The sequence below is a fragment of the Leptopilina boulardi genome, unplaced genomic scaffold (assembly GCF_019393585.1).
Source record: "Leptopilina boulardi isolate dan_hultmark-lab unplaced genomic scaffold, ZJU_Lbou_2.1 LbouV2_330, whole genome shotgun sequence".
Taxonomy (NCBI): Eukaryota; Metazoa; Arthropoda; class Insecta; order Hymenoptera; family Figitidae; genus Leptopilina; species Leptopilina boulardi.
Genome location: NW_026137897.1, coordinates 2,588,386 through 2,611,352, shown reverse-complemented (window position 1 = coordinate 2,611,352; position 22,967 = coordinate 2,588,386). Strand labels below are relative to the sequence as shown.

At 28.1% G+C, this 22,967-nt stretch overlaps 1 protein-coding gene across 1 annotated transcript; it reads left to right on the top strand.

Annotated features, from left to right (window-relative positions):
* Window positions 1-3,923: 3,923 nt before the first annotated feature.
* LOC127285101 (uncharacterized) lies at window positions 3,924-14,285 on the top strand. Its single transcript, XM_051310913.1, has 6 exons — window positions 3,924-4,328; window positions 8,386-8,431; window positions 8,744-8,974; window positions 9,041-11,609; window positions 11,685-11,916; window positions 11,976-14,285. The coding sequence occupies exons 1-6, from the start codon at window positions 4,272-4,274 to the stop codon at window positions 11,982-11,984; spliced, it is 3,144 nt and encodes a 1,047-aa protein (XP_051166870.1). The 5' UTR covers window positions 3,924-4,271; the 3' UTR covers window positions 11,985-14,285.
* Window positions 14,286-22,967: the final 8,682 nt, after the last annotated feature.

The window sequence follows — 22,967 nt, the reverse complement described above, 5'->3', positions numbered from 1 at the left end:
TGTTTGCATTCATATCTATAACTGTTTGATAGAAATTCTATCAAATTATATAAAAAGTAATTAAATTAAAAGTTGTTTACATATCCAACTATTTGATGGAAATTCTATCATGTTCTATTAAAAACGAATTATTAAAAATTGTTTTCATTCATATCCAAAAGTTTGATAGCAATTTTATGAAATTATATAAAAAGTAATTAATTAAAATTTGTTTCCTTCATATCCAATTATTTAATGAAAATTCTATCAAATTCTATGAAAATTGAATAATTACAAATTCTAATAATTAAATAATTAAATTATTTAAATTGTCCTTTCTATCTATTTGATAGAAATTTTTATCAAAAACGAATTATTAAAAAATATTTAAATTCCTTTCTTTGATATACAAAATTCTAGCAAAAACGAATTATTAAAAATTGTTTCCATTCATATCCAACTGTTTGATAGAAATTCTATAAAATTATATAAAAAGTAATTAATTAAAAATTGTTTTCCCAATCGTATCCAATTATTTGATGGAAATTCTATCAAAAACGAATTATTACAAATTGTTTCTATACCTTTCTATCTATTTGATGGAAATTCTATCAAATTATATCAAAAAAGAATTATTAAAAATTGTTTCCAGATACATGCAATTTTGTGATGGAAATTATATCAAATTATATAAAAACTAATTAATTAAAAATAGTTTTCTTTGATATCCAAATGTTTTATGGAAATTCTATAAAAATAATATAAAAAACGAAAGATTAAATATTGTTTTTATTCATAACCAACTGTTTAATGGAAATTCTATCGAATTATATCAAAAACGAATAATTACAAATTGTATGAAATATGGAATATAAATAGTTGATGGAAATTCTATCAAAAACGAATTATTACAAATTGTTTCCTTTCCTTATTCTATCTATTTGAAGGAAATTCTATCAAAAACGAATTTTTAAAAATTCTTTCCATTTATATCCAACTGATTCATGGAAATTCCACAAATTATATAATAACTAATTAATTAAAAATTTTTTCCATTCCTGTTTGACTATTTGTTAGAAATGCTATCAAATTCTATCAAAAAGGAATTATTAATAATTGTCTCAATTCATATCCAACTGTTTGATGGAAATTCTATCAGAGACGATTTATTAAAAATTGTTTCTATTCCTTTGTATCTATCTGATGAAAATTCTATAAAATTATTATATCAACAACTAATTATTAAGAATTTTTTCTAATTAATTAAAGAAAAGGAATTTATCCTTTGGTAATAATTATTAAATTAAAGGTGAAAGAAGTTAACAATTTCTCAGAATCAATGTTCTCACTAGAGCATCTTAAATCTCATGTATATCGACAGTGCAACTGCCCTAATACAGAAATCTGCTTTTTCAGAAAATATATTTTTCGAAATTACTTAATAATTTCTAAAATCTCGAAGAACTCAGAAAAACTCTTTTTATTTATATCCAACTGATTCATGGAAATTTTACAAATTATATAATAACTAATTAATTAAAAATTGTTTCCACTCCTTTCTGACTATTTGTTTGATGGAAATTCTATCGAATTATATCAAAATCGAATAATTACAAATTGTATGAAATATGGAATATGAATAGTTGATGTTAATTCTATCATGTTCTATTAAAAACGAATTATTGAAAATTGTTTCCACTTATATCCAATTGTATGATGATGGAAATTATATCAAAAACGAATTATTAAATGGGATTGTTTCCATTTATATCCAACTGTTTCATATAAATTCAACCAAATTATATCAAAAACGAATTATTAAAAATTGTTTCCATTCCTTATTTTATCTATTTGATCGAAATTCAAGCAAATTCTATCAAAAATGAATTATTAAAAATTGTTTCCCTTTATGTCTAATTATTTTATGCAAATTCTATTAATTTCTATAAAAAACGAATTATTAAAAATTGTTTTCACTTATATCCAATTGTATGATGGAAATTATATCAAAAAACGAATTATTAAAAATTGTTTTTATTTATATCCAACTGTTTGATAGAAATTCCTTTAAATTATATCAAATACAAATTATTAAGAAATGATTCCATTCTTTTCTATATATTTAATGGAAATTCTATTGAATTATACCAAAAATGAATTACTAAAAATTGTTTGCACTTATATCTAACTGTTGGATAGAAATTCTATCATTGAAAATTGTTTTTCATTCATATTCAACTATTTGATGGAAATTCTATCCTGTTCTATTAAAAACGAATTATTAAAAATTGTTTCCTTTCATATTCAACTGTTTGATGGAAATTCTATCAAATTCTATCATTGAAAATTGTTTTTCATTCATATCCTACTATTTGATGGAAATTCTATCAAATGAAATGAACACAAAAAATTCATACTTCAACTTGGCGGCGGTTTAATTTTTGTAATTATATATTTCATATCAAAAAAAAATTTTCCATAAGAATTTAACTTGTGCCCAATACTGGTAGAAGACCACCTCTGTTCTGGAGACTAAAAATCATGAAGCAAATGAATCGAGCATAATCATAGAGATAATATAAATAGAGTGGAGATGGTCTGTATAGAGGCGTCCGTTTGATAGAAAGAGAACGCAATTTTAGCACCAGTAGGTGTCTCTCTTGCGCTGGTGCTTATTGAAGGACAGATACTGGTGTTAAATCTTTCTTCTCTTTCCAACCCATTCTGTTTATGTCAGGACACTTCCCTCTTACGCAGCCGCCTATACCTTGTCTACTCTATTTATATTATCTCTATGAGCATAATTCGGTTTCGCCTCGTCACGAGATGGCGCGCAGAAGTTTTCGTTGGAAAGTGACGTTCCTCTACATCACCCATCCTTGCCTCTTGTTACGTCTAACTGCACAACCTTTATTATTATAGAGAATGCTAATAAAAGATGAAGGTATAATGGTGCATTTACACCTTCTATTAAAATTTTTTTTTTTTCTTTCCTTTTTCAAAATGCACAAACCTAATTGGTTGTCCGCAATTAATGGAAAAAATTTGCACATTTTGAATAATACAAAAAAAGGAAATTTTTAACAAAAGATATTAGGTAGTTCAAGTTGGGTGGGGGAAAATCCAAGATGTCGATTATCTGGTACAAAACTTTACACTGAAAGTATATGGGATAAAATCTATTTTTTTAAATATCTCGTGCAAATGAAATTTTGAAATAAAATTAATTTAAAAAAAAACCAAATCGTTCTTTCTTCTACTTTGTTCTTAATGCAAAGAAAGAAAGTTCTTAGAAAGTTCTTTAAAAAGAAAGACCTAATATGCTTAGGTTCGAAAATTTCATTTGAACGAATTAATTAAATTAGATTTTATTATTTCATTTGAATGAAATAATTAAATTAGATTTTATTCCATAAATACTTTCAATGTAAAGTGTTTGCACCAGATAATAGACATCTTGGATTTTTTCCCACCTATCTTGAACAACCTAATAGGTTTGGCAGTAATAGTTGTAAACCGCCATCATTTCTATGTGATTTCACCTTTATGATTCTTTGTACTGCTTTTTCATGGGCCAAATTGGTATAGATTTTACCGCCTGATTCTTTCTCTACACACTAAAAAAATAAATGTAATTTTAGATACATACTGAGTATGTGCGAAAAAAATCATCCCTGAGTGTGTTCTTTTTACAAGATTTGTGTAATTTTATTAGTTCAAACAGTAAAATTAAATAAAAAATTGAACATATTTTTATAAATACTACATTGATAAGATGATTAACTTTAAATGTCTTTGTAAATGCCCAATCACGAATAAAATTACACACTCAGTAATGTGAGAAAAAAACCACCAATCAGAATGGATAAATTTACAACAGTGATTGGACATTAACAACGCGTTTTTTTTTGTCTCTATTTAGTACTATAAATTTACACGATCGTGTATTTATAACCTCAAAAACGATTATATCGAATAAAGTAAAATCACCAAAATTTTTTCAATTAAATTTATTACAGAATCATGTGATTTTACTGTTTGAACTGTAAAATTTAAGTTGTTTAAGTCTTCATGAGTTTTCTATTTATTTAGAAACCGGTATTATTATCATTAGTGAACTGTGGTTATTAGTTAATAATGAAGTTATTTCACACAGATTGAATAAAGACTATATTTTGTAAATTGTGAAAATTCTAGTTAAATGCTTTCATTGAATTTTGATCTTAGTGGTTAAAAAATAAAATGTTTTAGCATTCTTTACTGAAAAAGTATATTGCATATTACGAACTACAATGGTGGATAATAGCTGTATTATCGAGGGAAATGTCAAATTTCGAGATGGAAAGAAGGTTAGTTATTTTATTAACTACGTCTAATGCAGGATGGAAAAAAGTTATAGAAAATATACTTTCTTCATCTAGTCTATGTTTATTATACTTTCGGAAAGTGTTTTACTGGGAAATTGTTACTTATGGCTCAATGTAAACACAATCCAAAGAACGATGCTGAAAAACAGTCAAAAATTTACCTAAAATAGGAATATGTAAAAATAGAATAGATTTTGACCTGCTGAATTGGAAAATAAATTTAAAAATCGTAAAATATGAAGAATTAACATTAAGAAGACATGTTTACACTATAATTTAATAATTGAGTAACAACAATAACAGCCGGAATGTTAAATGTTCAATTTAACTCCTACCAATATAAAAAACCACCCCTCTAAATATACTTGTACTACTACTATACCACTAAACAACTTACACAAAAAAAACCTAGAAAACAATGAAACATTAATCTAATAATTTTTACTTGAGTAATAATTACTCTTTACAACCTACTGAAAATTCCTATATAAGATCTTACGTACTATATGGAAGCCTATTAAATAACCCATATGAAATCCCAGATTAATTATAGGAATCCATATGGAAATCCAAAAAAAAACCGTATGTGAAATTGGATCGCTATCATTTTCTCCAAAACCCTATTGACGGAATATCCAAATGTCAAAAACTTATTTCTCCGAATACTTATGTAATCTCAAGTCAACTGATCAGACAACTTAATTCACAAAAACTCCATCCTAGTCAGAATGTTTAAATTCCCGAATCTCCATTTGCTAGAATATTTAACTTTCAAACACTCCATTTTTCAGAATATATTTAACTTTACCCCTAATAACACAAGATATCTTGGGATATATTAATAATATCCCGCAGATATCCTAGGGATGTCCTATGGATATCAAAAGGATCTCTTAAGGATATCCAAAAAATCGGCGGTTTGGATATCCCATGGATATCTGAGGATATCCACTGGATATCTCTAAAGACTTTCATAAATGTCCTCCAGATATCCCATACATATCGTCAGGATATCCCACAGATATTTTCAGGATATTCTCAGTATACCTTCTGGATGTCAAGAAGATATTCTCAGGATACTGCTTTTAAAGTCATTATGAGTCTACAAGTGAGAATATTCTGTGAATTAAATTTTATATAAATAAAATAAAATGTTTTTCAAGAAAGTTGTTTAATTTGAAAAATTATTAACTAATTTTTTTCTCATTCGTGATTCATTCCTTTATTTAATATTGTCAGAAAATAAATTGGCTTTAAACAATATAAATTCTTCCCCGCAAATAACGAATAACTATTAATATTAATTATACATCAACTGCATGAGTTTATTTAAAAACTTTGAAAAATGCGTTTCAAATCTTCATTTAAAATAAATTAGAAGCTCATAAGATTTTTCTTTTTATTATATTATTATTCATTATATTAGCTTAACAATTTTAACCTTTAAAAATATATGTTGAGATATTAAATATCCCACAGATATCCTGAGGATATCCCATGGATATCCTTCGATATAATATTCAATAGATATTTTGTGGATGTCTTAGGGATATCCTATGGATGTCCCACAGACCGGCGGTTTGGATATCCTAGGGATATCCTATGTATATCCCAAGATATCCTGGGGACCATTCTAGGATATTAAATATCCCGTGAATATCCTAAGAATATCCCATGGATATCCTGAGGATACCCATATATATCCTGCGATATAATATCCAATAGATATTTTGTGGATGTCTTAGGGATATCCTGTGGATATCCTATGGATGTCCTGTTTATGTCCCACAGACCGTCGGTTTGGATATCCTGGGGACCATTCTAGGATATCGACCATTGATATGGATATCCTAGGGATATCCTTTTGTTATACGGGACGAATCTCTATTTGTCAGAATAATTAACTTCCCAAATTTTCATTTGCCATAATATTTAACTTGCCGAATTTACATTTGTCAGAATATTGAAATTAACAAATTTCCATACGTCCGAATATTTAATTTCCCGACTCCCCATTTGTTAGAATATTTAACATTTTGGATTTCCATTTTACATAATATTTAACGTTCCGAATTTTCGTTTGTCATTAATATTTAACATACCGAAATTCTAGTTGTCAGAATATTGAAATTACCGATTTTGCATTTGTCCGAATATTTAACTTCCCGATTCTCCAGTCGTCAGAATATCTAATTTCTCGAATTTTCATTTGTCATAATATTTAACTTTCCAAATTCCAATTGTCAGAATATTTAACTTTTCAAATTACAATTGTCAGAATATTTAACATTCCGAATTGCAATTTGTCAAAATATTTAACATTCCGAATTGCAATTTGTCAAAATATTTAACATTCCGAATTTCCATTTGTCGCATAATATCTAACTTCCCAAAATCATGTAGATTCTTAAATGTAAACATAAAATTTCACATGAATTTATATAAGGGAAACAATGTACGATTTTGGGTGGGAATTTCCAGATGACTGCGTCATGCAAACGAAAGTTTAAAAATTAAAAATCATAACCTACAAAAGATCCTACATGCATCCCTTCATATATGTAGAAATCCATATGAAAATTCATATAGAATCTTATGCTGAATCTTAAATGAGATCCTACATATGTTCTTATATAGATTTCTACATAAGATCTCAGGTAAGAATTTATCATATGCTCTCTAAATCTGAATTAGCGACTATTTGCTTTGAATTAGTGACCATTCGCTTATTTCTAGCGCAGAGTATGCAGCTGGGAATAAGTGAATAATCACTAATTGAAAATTCGCTGATTACTAGCGAATAGTCGCTATTTTAATCAGCCCAGAGTATGCAGCTACGAATAAGCGAATAGTCGCTAATTCAAATTTAGAGAGTGGGAATCCATATAGAATGTTATGTGTGAACTTCACTGTTTTAGTTATCCGTATAAGATAACAAATACGAAATTATATGGGAAATTTCAATAGAGATGTAAGGTAAAAGCAGCAGTACCTGAACAAAGCAAAAATTGGTACCAGTAGATGGACAGTAGCAAAAAGAAATTAAAATAGCCCTCAAATTAAGTAAAAATAATTTGAGATACTCTTTAGATAAGTAGTTAGCTTTTTGACAGAGTAAAATTTATTAATTGAAGGAGCAAAAAAAAATACATAAAACGAATGCTCTAAAATTGCTGTCCAAGTTAACCTACCGCTTTGTATGTGATATCCAATAGTTGGACAAAGATTTAATTCAATTAACTTAATCAATTTAATGAATTTAGTTAATATAATTATTTTAATTATAATTTAATTACTTAATTTATTAACTAATAAAAATAAATAAATTATTATTTAATTTACTTATTTAATGTCCAACTGCTACGGCTTTCGAAAGCCAACTTCTGCTGCAAATGAGCAATTTCATTTGGAAAATCATCATTACTATTATTTTCTTCTTCATCTTTTTCTCCATGTTCATTGTTTTGGTTGCTAAGTCAGAAATTAAAATTTAAAAACTATTGCCTTACTTTTTTTGTATGTACTTGTTAAATATGAAAATTATAAACTTACCCACGATATATTTGTTGAATATTAAAAATTTCCCCATCAGAATCATTTCTATCAATATTGAGCCAATTCTGTAAATCTTCAGATGAACAATTATTTAATCCTGGAATTCGACTAAGAAGTGGAAAACTATCTTCAATAGAATTATTTCCATTGTTGCAAGCGTTGTTATCATCATCATCAGGAACAATTATTTATTTAGAGAGAATATCTTTTAATACATTCAAGAGCGTTATTAAAAATTATATCGTTACTCAATGTTAAATATTAGGTTCCGATAAATGTAACTTTAATACAATGGAGTCAAAGAACCTTTTTAAATTTTTTCAAAGTATTTTTAGCTTTACCTTTACCCTATAAAAGAATCATTTTATATTAGGCAAAGCACGATTATTCCTCGTTGACAGTGATAATTTATAATTTATAGTAATTAAAAAAATTTTTAAAAACGCAGTAAATTTTGATATTTAACTCTTTTTTTTCTTTTCAGTGGAAATCACGATGGTGTGTCATGAGAAAATTATCACCAGTAGCAGGTAAATAAACATGATGATTCTGTTTTGTCTATTTATCTTATAAATTTTAGAAGAATTAACTAAAACCTTTGTTGTGTTTCCTTTTTCCATTTCCTCTCAGTAATACCATTTCTTTAGATATAAGGGTATATTTTTGGTCATGTAATTAAAGGTTCGCGTAGGCGATTACTACCTCGATACCATTTTGGATTTGGGTTAAGGTTACCCCAAGTTTCGTACATGACCAATATGCTTGCACTATTATCTTCAACAATAAGAACTCTATTAGAAAAAATTAAAGTGTTTAAAAAAATTGGTAATATTTAATTTCAGATTGTCTACACTTGCAACTTTATGGAGATAGCAAGGATAGATTTAAAAATGCACATACAAAAGCGTCATTGAGTTTACAACATTTTCTTGGTGTACAAAGTGGATTCACACTTGATAAGGAATCAAACACCATTGCCATAATCTGTCGAGATATAATTGTAGTTCTTGCATTTGATACAAGGGAACGTTTGATACAGTGGCAGGTTAAAATATCAAATAATTTAGGAGAAGGTATGTAATAATAATTAAATGATTTTAAATTATGAATATTTTAAAATTAAAACACATTTGTTTCAGATCGTCAATTTTTGGTGCTCATTGCCACTGCCGCATCTAAAGGAAAAATAAATAATGGTCCAGCACATCTTTGTGTTCAAAATTACAGATTTTGTATCACAGTTGGAATTCCACCGAGACTTGTAGGAATTTGGAAAATCGTCCATCTCCGCAAATATGGAGTCATCGATGGTCGATTTTGTTTTGAAGGCGGTTCACGATGTGATCGTGGAGAAGGACTTCATGTACTAATTACTGATCAAGGCGACGAAATAGTAAAAACATTTCAATTAGCCGTAGAGGGAAAATTACCTAGTCGAAATAAAACTATAGGACGTGATCAAGGTTCTCAAGAAAGTCCTCGAAGTCAATTTTCAAGATCAGAAACTAGAGTCAGCAATTTTGTTCCATCTTCATCATACGCGTCAAATCATCATGAGAAATATTATGAATCATGTAAAAATGAGAATTCATCATTTTGGTGTTCTTCTGATAGACCACAGGAAATGGAATCAGAAGAAAATTTTAGCAGTCGAGATTCTATTTCTACTTCGGAATTAATTGAACAACCAAATGATTGGCAAAGATATTCCTTCTCTCGACATGGAAATTCAAAATTAGAAAGATGTGCAAGTTGCATAGGAAAACTTGGAACAATATCAAAATCATCAACATGTGTTACAAATGTCGAAACAACGACCATAAATAATTCTGGAATTCAACATAATAATTTAAGTCATTTAACACATAGAGCACTCGATGGATTATCATTATCGTCATACAGTAGCAGCAGTCACGAGAGTGATTATTCTGTTTCACAAAGAGATGCAATTTCCCAACAAACGGAATGTTGTTCACGTACAAAATTGGAGCAAACTCAATATGTTTGTTCATCATTAAACTCAGGAGTACCTCCAAGACCACCTAAAAATCATGAACTTACAAATGTTGCCAAATTGAAAAAACCACCAATGCCTCTTCCAAGTGCTTGTGCTTGTCTAAAGAAAAAGAATTCTATCCGTAAAAATGATTCTTTCATTGGTCCCTATAATAATTACGATATTCCTAAACCGATATTGGTTCATCGTGTAATTCTCAATCAACCAGAATTACAAAATCAATATTACGATACACCGAGAAAAATTAAAGAGTCATTACCCAATGAATATGCTAATTATGATATGCCACAAGCTGTGATGTTACAACAATGTGGCTGTCCCACAAAATTATCACAAACGCCTCGTGTCTGTCCCTGCCAAAATGTCTTGAGTTGGGCCGGTTTTGTGTTACCATATTGTCGTAGAGGCGCTGGAATTGAATCCACCGGTGTCGCTGTTCAACCAATTCGCCTTTCAGGAGAAGGTAAAATGCCCGTAGTTAATGCTAATAACACAGAAATGAATTTCTTTTCAAAAAATCATAGTATCAACAAAACAGAAGATTGTGAACATTACACTGAAAATGACAAAAGTTCTAAAGCTAATTATGAAAATATTGAACCAATTATTGACACTCAACCCAATGCAAATACACCCAATTACGTTAATATTGACTTTAAGTCTCTTAATTATTATGAAAACAGTAAAGATCTTGTATTAAAAACCGGAATTTCAAAAAATGAATGGAAACAAATTTCTAAGGAACTACAAATACAGGACAATAAAGAGATACATAATTCAAAAAAAGATTCAAAAACTGATTATCTCGAGGTAGAACTTAAAACTCCTAAAAGTCCTACTTCATGCTATCTACCAATGCAACCTGCTTGTTCAAAGCAAGTTTTATCTAGACTCAACAGTGTTAAAAGTTCAAGTAATCCTACTTTATCAGGATCATCTCTCGATGGGATAAGAAAGAGATCAGACTCCGAGTACCGAGTTCCTGGTTCTGCAATTTTATCTAGTCCTCATTTAAGGAGACGTTTAATTGACGTAAACAATAAGAATGAAGAAAGTATTTTACTAAGAAAACGTTCATATTCAGAAGAATCTCGTTTTGTTGATGAGGAAAAATCGACAATTTGCAATTGTCCAAATGAAGTGAATAAAAAAATTCTTCCCAATATTGAAATTAATAAAATAGAAAAAGATTTAATTTCTGGTTCTTGTATTAAAATTCGAAGATCATCTTCCGTTCCTTCAAAATCAGGACATAGTCGAGATTCTTCCAGTAGTAATGATTCAGGTGTATTTACAGGATCAGGTACACAAAAAAATAATGGATTTCACGATTTTGAATGCGCATCTGTTTCAACATCAACACCGTTGAAAAAAAAGCAATCTACTCTTGTCGAAACTTATAAATCATCAGTTTGTTTTCACGATAGTTTACCAAGAAAATCAAAATCAAATGATCTACTAAAAGATATAAGTTTTCAATTTCAAAAAATTACAATGCCCACAAAATCTTCATCTACAGAAACAGATATTCCTTCAAAGGAAACTAAAAGATTTACAAATCCTACTGAAATTACAACAAATAGAATTCCTGATTCGCGTAGCACAAGCAGCGGCACTTCTGATATGTCTGATTATATTGAGACTTTGTCTCTTTCATCACATTCTTCGGCAGAAACACCAGACTGTCTTCGGTTAGTTTTAGCAAAAATAAATAAATTTACTTAATTATTTTTTCAAAATATTTTTATATTTTCTTTTATTTGCAGTCACGAAAGTAGAGGTTTAGCTACAACTTTACGTCCTCGAAATGGCAAAGAATATTATAAAATTGATCGCAGTATTTTGTTAGATTCTGAACGCAATGCAAATTCAGCTTTGACAAATTATGCAAATATCGCTTCAGTTGAAGAGAAAAGTGAATCACCATCACCAGGTTATATGAGTAGTTCACCATTTGAGCGGCAGTCTTTAACAAAAGAACATTTTGTATTTTCTAAGGTAAGTTATTCATACAAATGAATTAATACAATTAATTAATGTAATTTTAATAATTACAGGAATCTTGAACGTGTAACTTCTGAAACAAGTCACTTATCTCAAGTTCCTAGAGATTCCAAATATAACGGATAGGAGGGTAATTACAAAAAATGAGGTTTGATAACTGAACTTATTACAACTAATAACGCGGGTGTTTTTTTGAAAAGGACATGTTTTCTGTTTTTTAATATTTGAAAAATATGAATGTGAAATCACTGTCTTCTTGTAAATTCATTAATTTAAATTTTAATAAGTTATTTTTTTGCACATCAAATGTCGCACAAATATTTTTAAATTTTATTTATTATATAGAGCACCCAATATCTAGAGTATATAGTTGAAATGAAGTCAATAATCAAACACTTCCTACAACGATTTCAAAATTTTCTAAAATTATGCTCAATACAAATTATACTTATACTAATATATTATTACATATTGTACTATAAAAATTCTTTCTCTGCCACTTGATAATGAAAGAAAAAAAAATTTCTTTGTAATGTAGTACAAACATTGCTTTTCGAGTGTCGCTTAATTTACATGAGCAAATTTTCATTCCATTATATCAAATTTCAATAAGACGTGAAAGAATTTAATCAAATCTCAATCTTGGCCACTGTCTTTAAAAAAAAAAAAATTTAAACGATTTAATCCATTTAGCTTTTAGATAACTGTTAAGCTATAGACTGATAGATACTTCTGTTTTTTAAGGATAGATGTAAATTTTAAAGATAGATGATTACTCTATCTTCAGGATGGCCACTAAACGGGAAAACCGTGAATTAGTTTGATTTTTTTTGAGCGAGACGTTTTTCAAGTCATACGATGCTGAATTCAATAAAGTTTTTAGAATTCTCGTTTGATTTCCTATTGTTACATTATTTCCTAATTAGCATAAATGTTTTGTTAATTAATTTCATATCATTTTCATCGAGGGTACTTAAACCTTACTTAAAAGGTTTAAGATATAGATAAAAATACATCATTTAGTGCCCGAGAGTTCTAATATCAAGAGAGTTTTTTAAAAATCTTTTATCCTGTTAATTCTATTATATCAAAAGTGTCAACTCCTACAACTAATTTCCATATTCTATGAAAATGGTTACCCTTCTGCCAATATGGGTGTGTTTCGTAGGTTCTTTACAATGATACCATCATCCCAGCAAATGAAAACTAATTCAGTTGAATTGAAATGAATACACCCTGGCTTCAGTGAATCCCGCTTAGCGACAAATTCGAATTGGAGCTATATTTATTTTATTTTATTGAAATAAATCCAACAGTCACAAAGACTAATTACAGGATTATCAATTACAAATTTTGAAAATGGGACAAATTACTTAATATTAAGGCATCGTATTCTCATTAACTAAATTGAGAACTGCTTTCAAGAATGAATCAAATGATTGATCAAAGACATCAAGAATCATAGGACCATTACTATATATATGTTATTTAAAGTACCACACATACTCAATATAGGTGTTGCTTTGTTTGCACTCCCCATTCCTGAATAAAATGGATTAGACCCCCGCGAAAAGAATTGAGGAACAGCAATAGGAATTTCAGAAAGTAGATAACAGCTATCAAGCGTATTTTTTAAAACTTTAAACAAAAATATTACTGAATCTATCTGTCCTTCTATTTTCGAGCGAGCTTTCATTCATTAAAACTAATTCAATGAACAAACTTTTGTGCTTTAATTTTTTTCAATTCGCAGCCTGAATTCAAGAGACGAGTTGATCATTTTGTTTGAATTCTCAAAACTCATTGATACGAATTGAATTGAATATACAAAAGAACTTCACTGAATCTTACATAGCGTCAAATACGAATTGGACCTTGCCAAAAAAAGTTAATTCATTTCAATTCATCTGAATTAGTTTTGTTACTGGTATGGATTATAGTCAAAATTTTTAATATTGACTGAATCTTGTAACATCTTTCACAAGAAGAGCTCCATTTAATTAATTGAATTTGATCACTCCATGTATCGATATCTATTTCGTGATTATTAAAATCATATCGTTTACGTAATCTTTCTAACATGATTTCCTCAAGTTTTTCATTTTGTGTCATTATTGAAATATTTGTAAATTGACACTTCGATGTAATCTTTTTCGTATTTTATGTTGCTGTATCTTGATTCCTCGATTCCGGTAATGAGTATATAGGTTTTGTAAATGAAAATTCGATGGATAAATTCTCCAACTCGGTCACTGGAGAGTTTATTTTTTGTCATGTTTTGCGCGTTCATATTACTGTTACGTCTCAAATTGAGACAATAATTTTAGAAATAATATTATTATTTTATTTATGTCCGCTTCGGTGATTCAGTGATATTTTCCTGTTTCATTTACAGAGCAGAAGGCTCTAAGCTAAGGGAACTTTTAAGAAAGAGAAATGTATTAAATGACAAGGTTACACTTTATTGTTTGACAAACATTTAGAGTTATAAAATTGTTCTTTTGAGTGAGAGAATCTTGCCCTGTTGAAAATTCCGACCTCGTTTACGACGTCGTATTCTAAGTAGTTTGTGACGTAGTAAACGACGTAGTAAACGACGTAGAAAACGACATAGTAAACGACGTCGTAAATGAAAGCGGAATTTGGGATAGTAAATGACGTCGTTTACTACGTCGTTTACGATGTCGTTTACTACGTCGTTTACGATGTCGTTTACTACGTCGTTTACGATGTCGTTTACTACGTCGTTTACGATGTCGTTTACTACGTCGTTTACGATGTCGTTTACTACGTCGTTTACGATGTCGTTTACGATGTTGCAAAAATTATTTTAATATTATTTATTTAGTAATTTAGTAAGTCCAATATTCAATATTAAAAATTTGAATAATAATTTAAAAAATCAATAATTTAAAAAAAAATTTATTTTTATTATTTTTTAATAGTTATTATTATTATTATTTTATTTTTAATATTTAAATTAAAATAAAAAAATGGTCATCAAAATATTAGTGAAACCATTTCTTCCAAAAAAGAATTTGTCTCAAATCCAATAAAGGAGAGACATCGGGCAGAAAAAAATTTCGACAAAAAAAAAATTTTCGATCACTGCTTATATACCAATCTAATGGCACCTCAACTGCGAGAAACAGTTATGATGTTCGCCCTCCCTGTGGCGTTGAGCGAACTTAAATCCAGAGCTGAGCCATCAGCGCAGCGCGGAAACATTTGAAAAATTTGATTTTATTAGATATTTTATTTTATTTTAAATATGACAAATAATTAACTTAATAAATAACTAATGTCATGAATAATTATTAATAACATAATGTCATACTTAATAATTCGTTAATTAATTATTTTTAACGAAAATTTGACAAAAAAAAAATTGTTGGCCAAAAAAAATATTACCATTAAAAAATAATTTTTTTGTTAAATTTTTGTAGTAAAAAAAATTTTTTCAAGACAATTATTTGTGACCTAAAAAAATATCATGATGAGAATATAATTAACAAAAAAAATTACTCGTAGCACAGAAAAAATTTCACCATGAGAAAATAATTTTTTTAAAATTTTATTTGTAAAAATTTTATTGGTAGCTCAAAAAAAATATCACGATTAGAAAATAATTTTTTGTCAAATTTTCTCTGTAAATAAATTAATTAACTAAATAACGTACCGTAAAACAGGGTTATTTCGCTCATTGCGGGTAAATTCGCTCACCCACTTTTATGCTTTATTTCAGCTTTAAAATAAAGTTTAATACATTTATTACCAGGTTAAAATGTTAAATTTGTTAATAGAAATACTAAATTTTAGTTTAAATCAAATTTAAAGCAAAAAAATGGGTGAGCGACTTTACCCGCATTGAGCGAAATAACCCTGTTTTACGGTAATTATTAGTTACTTCATTTTTTTACTACGAAAATGTAACAAAAAAATATTTGTAGCACAAAAATAATATTAAGATGAGAAATTTAATCAGTTTTAAATTTTCTCTGTAAAAAAATCTTTTGTGGCCTAAAAAAATTATCACGATAAGGATAATAATTATTTAATTAGTTAATTAATTTATTTACAGAGAAAATTTGACAAAAAATTATTTTCTCATCGTGATATTTTTTTTGAGCTACCAATAAATTTTTTACAAATAAAATTTTAAAAAAATTATTTTCTCATGGTGAAATTTTTTCTGTGCTACGAGTAATTTTTTTTGTTAATTATATTCTCATCGTGATATTTTTTTAGGTCACAAATAATTGTCTTGAAAAAATTTTTTTTACTACAAAAATTTAACAAAAAAATTATTTTTTAATGGTAATATTTTTTTTGGCCAACAATTTTTTTTTGTCAAATTTTCGTTAAAAATAATTAATTAACGAATTATTAAGTATGACATTATGTTATTAATAATTATTCATGACATTAGTTATTTATTAAGTTAATTATTTGTCATATTTAAAATAAAATAAAATATCTAATAAAATCAAATTTTTCAAATGTTTCCGCGCTGCGCTGATGGCTCAGCTCTGGACTTAAGTTCGCTCAACGCCACAGGGAGGGCCAACATCATAACTGTTTCTCGCAGTTGAGGTGCCATTAGATTGGTATATAAGCAGTGATCAAAAATTTTTTTCTTGTCGAAATTTTTTTCTGCCCGATGTCTCTCCTACCTATTTATTGGATTTGAGACAAATTCTTTTTTGGAAGAAATGGTTTCACTAATATTTTGATGACCATTTTTTTATTTTAATTTAAATATTAAAAATAAAATAATAATAATAATAACTATTAAAAAATAATAAAAATAAATTTTTTTTTAAATTATTGATTTTTTAAATTATTATTAAAATTTTTAATATTGGATATTGGACTTACTAAATTACTAAATAAATAATATTAAAATAATTTTTGCAACATCGTAAACGACGTAGTAAACGACATCGTAAACGACGTAGTAAACGACGTCATTTACTATCCCAAATTCCGCTTTCATTTACGACGTCGTTTTCTACGTCGTTTACTACGTCGTTTACTACGTCACAAACTACTTAGAATACGACGTCGTAAACGAGGTCGGAATTTTCAACAGGGTGAAGTAACCAATCCAAAGGAGATAACAGTTCAGCATTCCACTGTAACAAGAAATGCAAAGGTTACTACAAATTTACAAGAAGTGTAGGAAAGAGTTAGGGGCCTAAAAGCTTAACTTTAAATTTAGTAGTAAGGTGTGTGAAAAAGGACGCGTGTCCTTCTTATAACAGGAAAAGGCTGGTACTAGCGATGTCGATTAATGACCCTCAGGAAGGTTGACGGCTCCATGTAATGATCACAAGTCCGGAGTTTGAATTGCCGTGACGAAAGACCCAACAATGAGACTCTTCCACAAAGGAAGAATTCCCAAATATAATGGAAACAACAGGTCCTTGTATTATGAGATGATTACTTCTTAATGTTGAGGTTTATAATACTTGTCTTGGAATCATTCGTAAATAGAACTTGAATAAGAAATCGTGCAAGGTAACAAGATTTCGATGAACTGGTGTCAAATATGAAGTAGAAGTAACGTGTACGATGAAGAGTTTTGAACTGAAGTCTCTTGAGAAATGTACACCTGCCCTATAAAAGAGGATTGACGAATTCTCGGAAGTAGGCTGCATTTTCCACCTTTTCATTAAACGAGTTGACCATCTAATCATTGTGTATTAGGGCGACTTATAAGTTGAAGGAATATAGTATTATTTTCGAAACATGTACTCTTAAGATAAGAAGAAAAAATGTATTTTCCTTTTTTTTAATCTTAAAGTTTCTAAGTTCTATCATCGCACTTAATTTCTTTTTTGCTTCTAAAGTTTTGTTAGTTGTTTCCTTTAAAGTAGACGAATTTCAATTTCTGGGCATAACCCACGACGGAAGCAAGAAACTATATCGTTTTCTAATGTTTCTTAGTTTTGGACAATGTACCATCTTTACTCGATAATCTCTATGTATCAAAAATTTGATCTGATAATTCTTTTACTCAATTTGCATAAGACACTTTTCTCTCCCAGATAAAGATTTTCCCCAATTCTCCTTGTAACTGATATATTCTTCTATTGGGTCAAATATTTTTTTGTGTTCCCAATTTTAAAATTGTTTCCTGATATTGATTTTCTGCTCTCGCCTATTAACTTGCTGCGAATTAATTTTACTACATTTTCCTTCACTTGGGGTGAATCTTGCTACATTAATTTTGCTTCATGGCACCTGTCAAGAAATGATTTTAATGGCATATTTTGTCCATCAAACAAAGGCACTAATTCTAACGCATCGCGAAGAAATTAATATTAGAAATTCGAAATGGTTTTTTTCCAAATTTCTTTCCTTCACTATACTGTCGTATTTTACTTTCAAATCCTTCATTTCTTTATCCTTAGACATTATTCTTTTCATCTGCAAGCACATTGCTTGATTCCTTAAAAAGTATCACTTTTATTTTATCCTCCTGCACAGAAAATTAAAAGTCATTAAAATAAGCGTTGCAGCTTATTTTAATACCTTATAATTTTCTGTGTTATAATTAACTGTGACGAAACACAAATTAGAAGAAAAATAGTTCTTCCATAAAAGGAGTAAAAATGTTCCCCTAGGATTATAATAGAGTTGACTTGTCATGAACATAGATGATTTTTCTTCCAAACTGTTGATGGAGAACTTCTTTTACGTCGTAATAGAAATTCCTTTAAGTCCAAACGAATATGAATTTAGGCAGAGTAACATAACTTGGAAACTTAGAAAATTCGTCTATGATGACGATGCGCACCAAGAGGAATTATAGGAAACCTATTTCTTCTGCATATATGGAAAACCGGAAAAAGCAGGGAATTTTTTGTCAAAAGTTTTAGTGGCCAACCTGATATAATTTAACGCAATAATCGTATATCTGCATCTAAATTCAAGTTTTTATATCGATTTTAAAAAGATTATAGTTAAATTTTTTACGATAGGTAAGGGTCATTATTCTTCAGAGGTCATGGGAGTAAAAAAACGATTTAAATCGTCTTTCGGCCTACCGTTTGGCATCCTTTACAGGGTAAACAGGGATTACTATTTCTAGTAATCGCTCTTATTCAGAGTTATACACTTATTGATAGCTACCTTTCCTTGTGAAAATAGCACAGCCAATTAAACAATCACAAAAGATCTCAGTTCGACGAGAGTTCGAGTATTTGATAAATCCAGAATAATTAGTTAATATGGAACTATTATCATAAGTCTTTTTAAAGAAGATTTGAACTTTAAAGTAACCAAGTAGTTCTTTACCTAAATATTTTATATCTAATTTAGAATTACATTATAAAGTTGCCGCTGTCGTTGCACTAAAAGTTTGAGCTCAAAATGTTTTTTATGTTTACAATTTAGAATCTGGTTTAGGCGTTTTCCCTCTCTCAAATGATTATACTAGTTTCAAGGCTTCCAGTAATAAATGTTATTTGTTTCATAAATTCAACAGGTGAAGGCACTAATATCAATTATATATTTTCAATAACAACACTTTGCATTGTACTGAAACGCTATACAATGAACTGAAATAATAATAATGAATCTGAATAATGTTATCATTATTTAGTAAGCCTATTTCTCGGCCTATGTATCATTTTATCTCTTAAACATTTAACATTAAGAAAACTGCTCAAAAGTTTGAAACTTTTTTATTATAAAAGACGCACAATTCACATATAACAATAAGCCGTCAAAGATGGGTTCTCCGACGGTTTCTTCAATTAAACTGAGTTAATCATAATTTAACATTAATCAAAAAATTAAATCTGATTACGAGACAATCAAAATAAAACTTTAGAGTTTTTAATGACAAAATAAACTTCAAATTATATTATACTGCAGAATCACAAAACAATAAAATATATCATATTTATTTAAATGAATTATTAAACTAAAATTCATTTTTAAAGTAATCGGAAAAATATAACGTTAGTTATTTCTAGTACTAAATGATGAAACAAGAAAGTATTAATCTAGTATTACCACATGACTGTAATCAATATTTTTATTGATAGAAAAGTTTGAACGAAATCAATTTTAGAATAAAATTTTGAATGTGTTTTGATATGTTTTTTAATGTAATATGGTATATTTTTAATATACATATATTCAATAATTTCAATTAATATTTTGAAACTAAGATATAAATGCTCATGTAAACGACTCTCGAAAAAGTGTTATGATTCTAGGTTTTTTAGCATCATGTATCTTTAAAATTGTAGGATTATTGATAAAATTTGTACCTCAATATAACGTAGGCCTATATCTAAATAAACATATAATGATTAAAATTAATTTTTTGCATAAGGAATGTATTAGAAAACTTAGAAAAGATTTCAATTAAAATATGAGACTGAAGATTGCTCTAAAAAATCATTAGATGTCTGAAAACGTAATGTCCATCAAAAAGCCGTCTTCTATTCGCAAATAACTAGAATTATGTACAATTAAAAAATAAATAGTTCAGTAGCTGAAAGAATATAGTGACATTTATATAATTCTTCTGCATATAAGTTGATTAAAGTAAATGTTTAATTTATTATTCCAAAGTAGACTTTCCCTAAAGATTGATAATATATGAGCAGATAAATCTTATGACTAACTTGCATTTTTATATTCTTTAAGACTACAATTCTATTTCTGAATTAATTATACACAAGTTTTTATTGTACACTGCTTTTTAAAAAGGTTGTTCACAGTTTTATAATAATTAGTTTCTATAAATGATAATTGACATAAAAATCATTGCACAAATTTTAATTTTATTTTGATATTATAATATAATTACAATTAATATTGTAATTTTGCTTTATTTTATCTTTAAAGATAAATGTATTAATAATATATTTTTATTATTTTACTTTGCAAGATAATCAAAATATTTAAAGGAGACATATATATATATATAATCACGCACAAAGAATGACGAATTTAAATGATTATTACATTCTTCCTTATATTGTCAGGTGATTTTTATAATTAAAGAAATACCAACTTTAGTTGGATAAGTAAATTCCGACTTATTAAATAATCTGAAGTAACAATTAATGAATAATTATATAACAATACCCGAATAACATTTGTGAATACGCATATTAATTGCAAAGTGACTGCGCGTAATGCTTTCAATTTAAAGATTATGTGCGTTAAATGTGTATAACTAAGGTGCTTTAAAAATGCATCTCACATGTGATTTCTATGCGTAGCATGAATATTATCTGGGTAGCAAGCGTGTAACGCCAAAACTTTTAACAGTAATCTTAACAAGAAGCCAGAATCCTTTCTACTCTGTATTTCATAAAAAAAATATTCTAAAATCTATACATTTATTTTAATTAAAACCCTGCCGGATCTCGAAATCGGAATGTACGCTGAATTCGTTGTACATTCGTTACACATTGGTTAAACATTTAGTTGGAGTGAAAATTGTGTAGAAACTGAGTATAAAACTGTGAAAAAGTGTAATTGAATTGAATAATAAAAGTATTTAGTGATAGATTTGTGCTGTATTTGTGATAAATTAACATGTTATTATTAAATAAATAAAGTTTAAAGTGTAAAATGTTCGCGCAAGTGAGTTTGACAGGCTAGGGAATTTTCTAGTGACATCCAAATTGATAGTCGATAAAGAAGTTGAGCCGCCGACTTTGCACGGTAGGTGGCAGCATTCATACTTTCTCCTTTTTAAAAATTCTCTTTTTCAATTGTAAATAGAAAAATTAATTAATTAATAAGTTATATAGTTTCTATGTTGTCATTTTTTTTAACAATTGAATTTTGAAGATTGTTTAATGAGATAAATTAAACTTGTATAATCGATGCAAATTGTTGTTTTTTAAATACTTTTAAATAAATCTTTTCTTTTAATTACATTTATATTAAAAATCAATAATAATAAAATAAAGAAAGATAAAAAAAGTTTTCTTTATTAAAATTATGATTAAATTAATTTAATTGAATTTAATTAAAAAACAACAATTTGCATCGATTATACAAGTTTAATTTATCTCATTAAACAATCTTCAAAAATTCAATTGTTAAAAAAAATGACAACATAGAAACTATATAACTTATTAATTAATTAATTTTTCTATTTACAATTGAAAAAGAGAATTTTTAAAAAGGAGAAAGTATGAATGCTGCCACCTACCGTGCAAAGTCGGCGGCTCAACTTCTTTATCGACTATCAATTTGGATGTCACTAGAAAATTCCCTAGCCTGTCAAACTCACTTACGCGAACATTTTACACTTTAAACTTTATTTATTTAATAATAACATGTTAATTTATCACAAATACTGCACAAATCTATCACTAAATACTTTTATTATTCAATTCAATTACACTTTTCCACAGTTTCCACTCAGTTTCTACACAATTTTCACTCCAACTAAATGTTTAACCAATGTGTAACGAATGTTCAACGAATTCAGCGTACATTCCGATTTCGAGATCCGCCAGGGAAATAACTTCTTTGATTTGACAAAAGCAAACACCTCTGTAAAAAAATTAAAATCCCCGTTTTACATATAACTTATGAAGACTGATTAGAATTAGAGTTACATACTGATAATTAGATAAGAATTATAAAATGGACAGAGATAAAAGAATGGATTCTGGGCTCTTAACAATTTTGCATCGAATCGTAATAATATTATAATTTACGCCTTTAATAGAGATATTATGTCTATTTGATCTATTGGAATATATCACGATGTTGTATAAGAAGACCTCGCGTGACTTAAAAATGTCGGAGAGATCACAGAGCCTCTGTAATGAAAATATTGTATTAAAATAGCATTCATACATATAATCTCCAAACTGCTCTTTTTTGTCGCTACAAACCATTAGCGTAAGGTCTTCTTATACTACCTGCAATAACCAAAAATATTCTAGTTCAGAGCTTAAAAATTTTCCTAGTTAACAATCAATCGTTGAATTATGTTGACTTACATCTATAACTGATTCGTTGAATTTGCTATTCATTAACTAACCGTGAGAAAA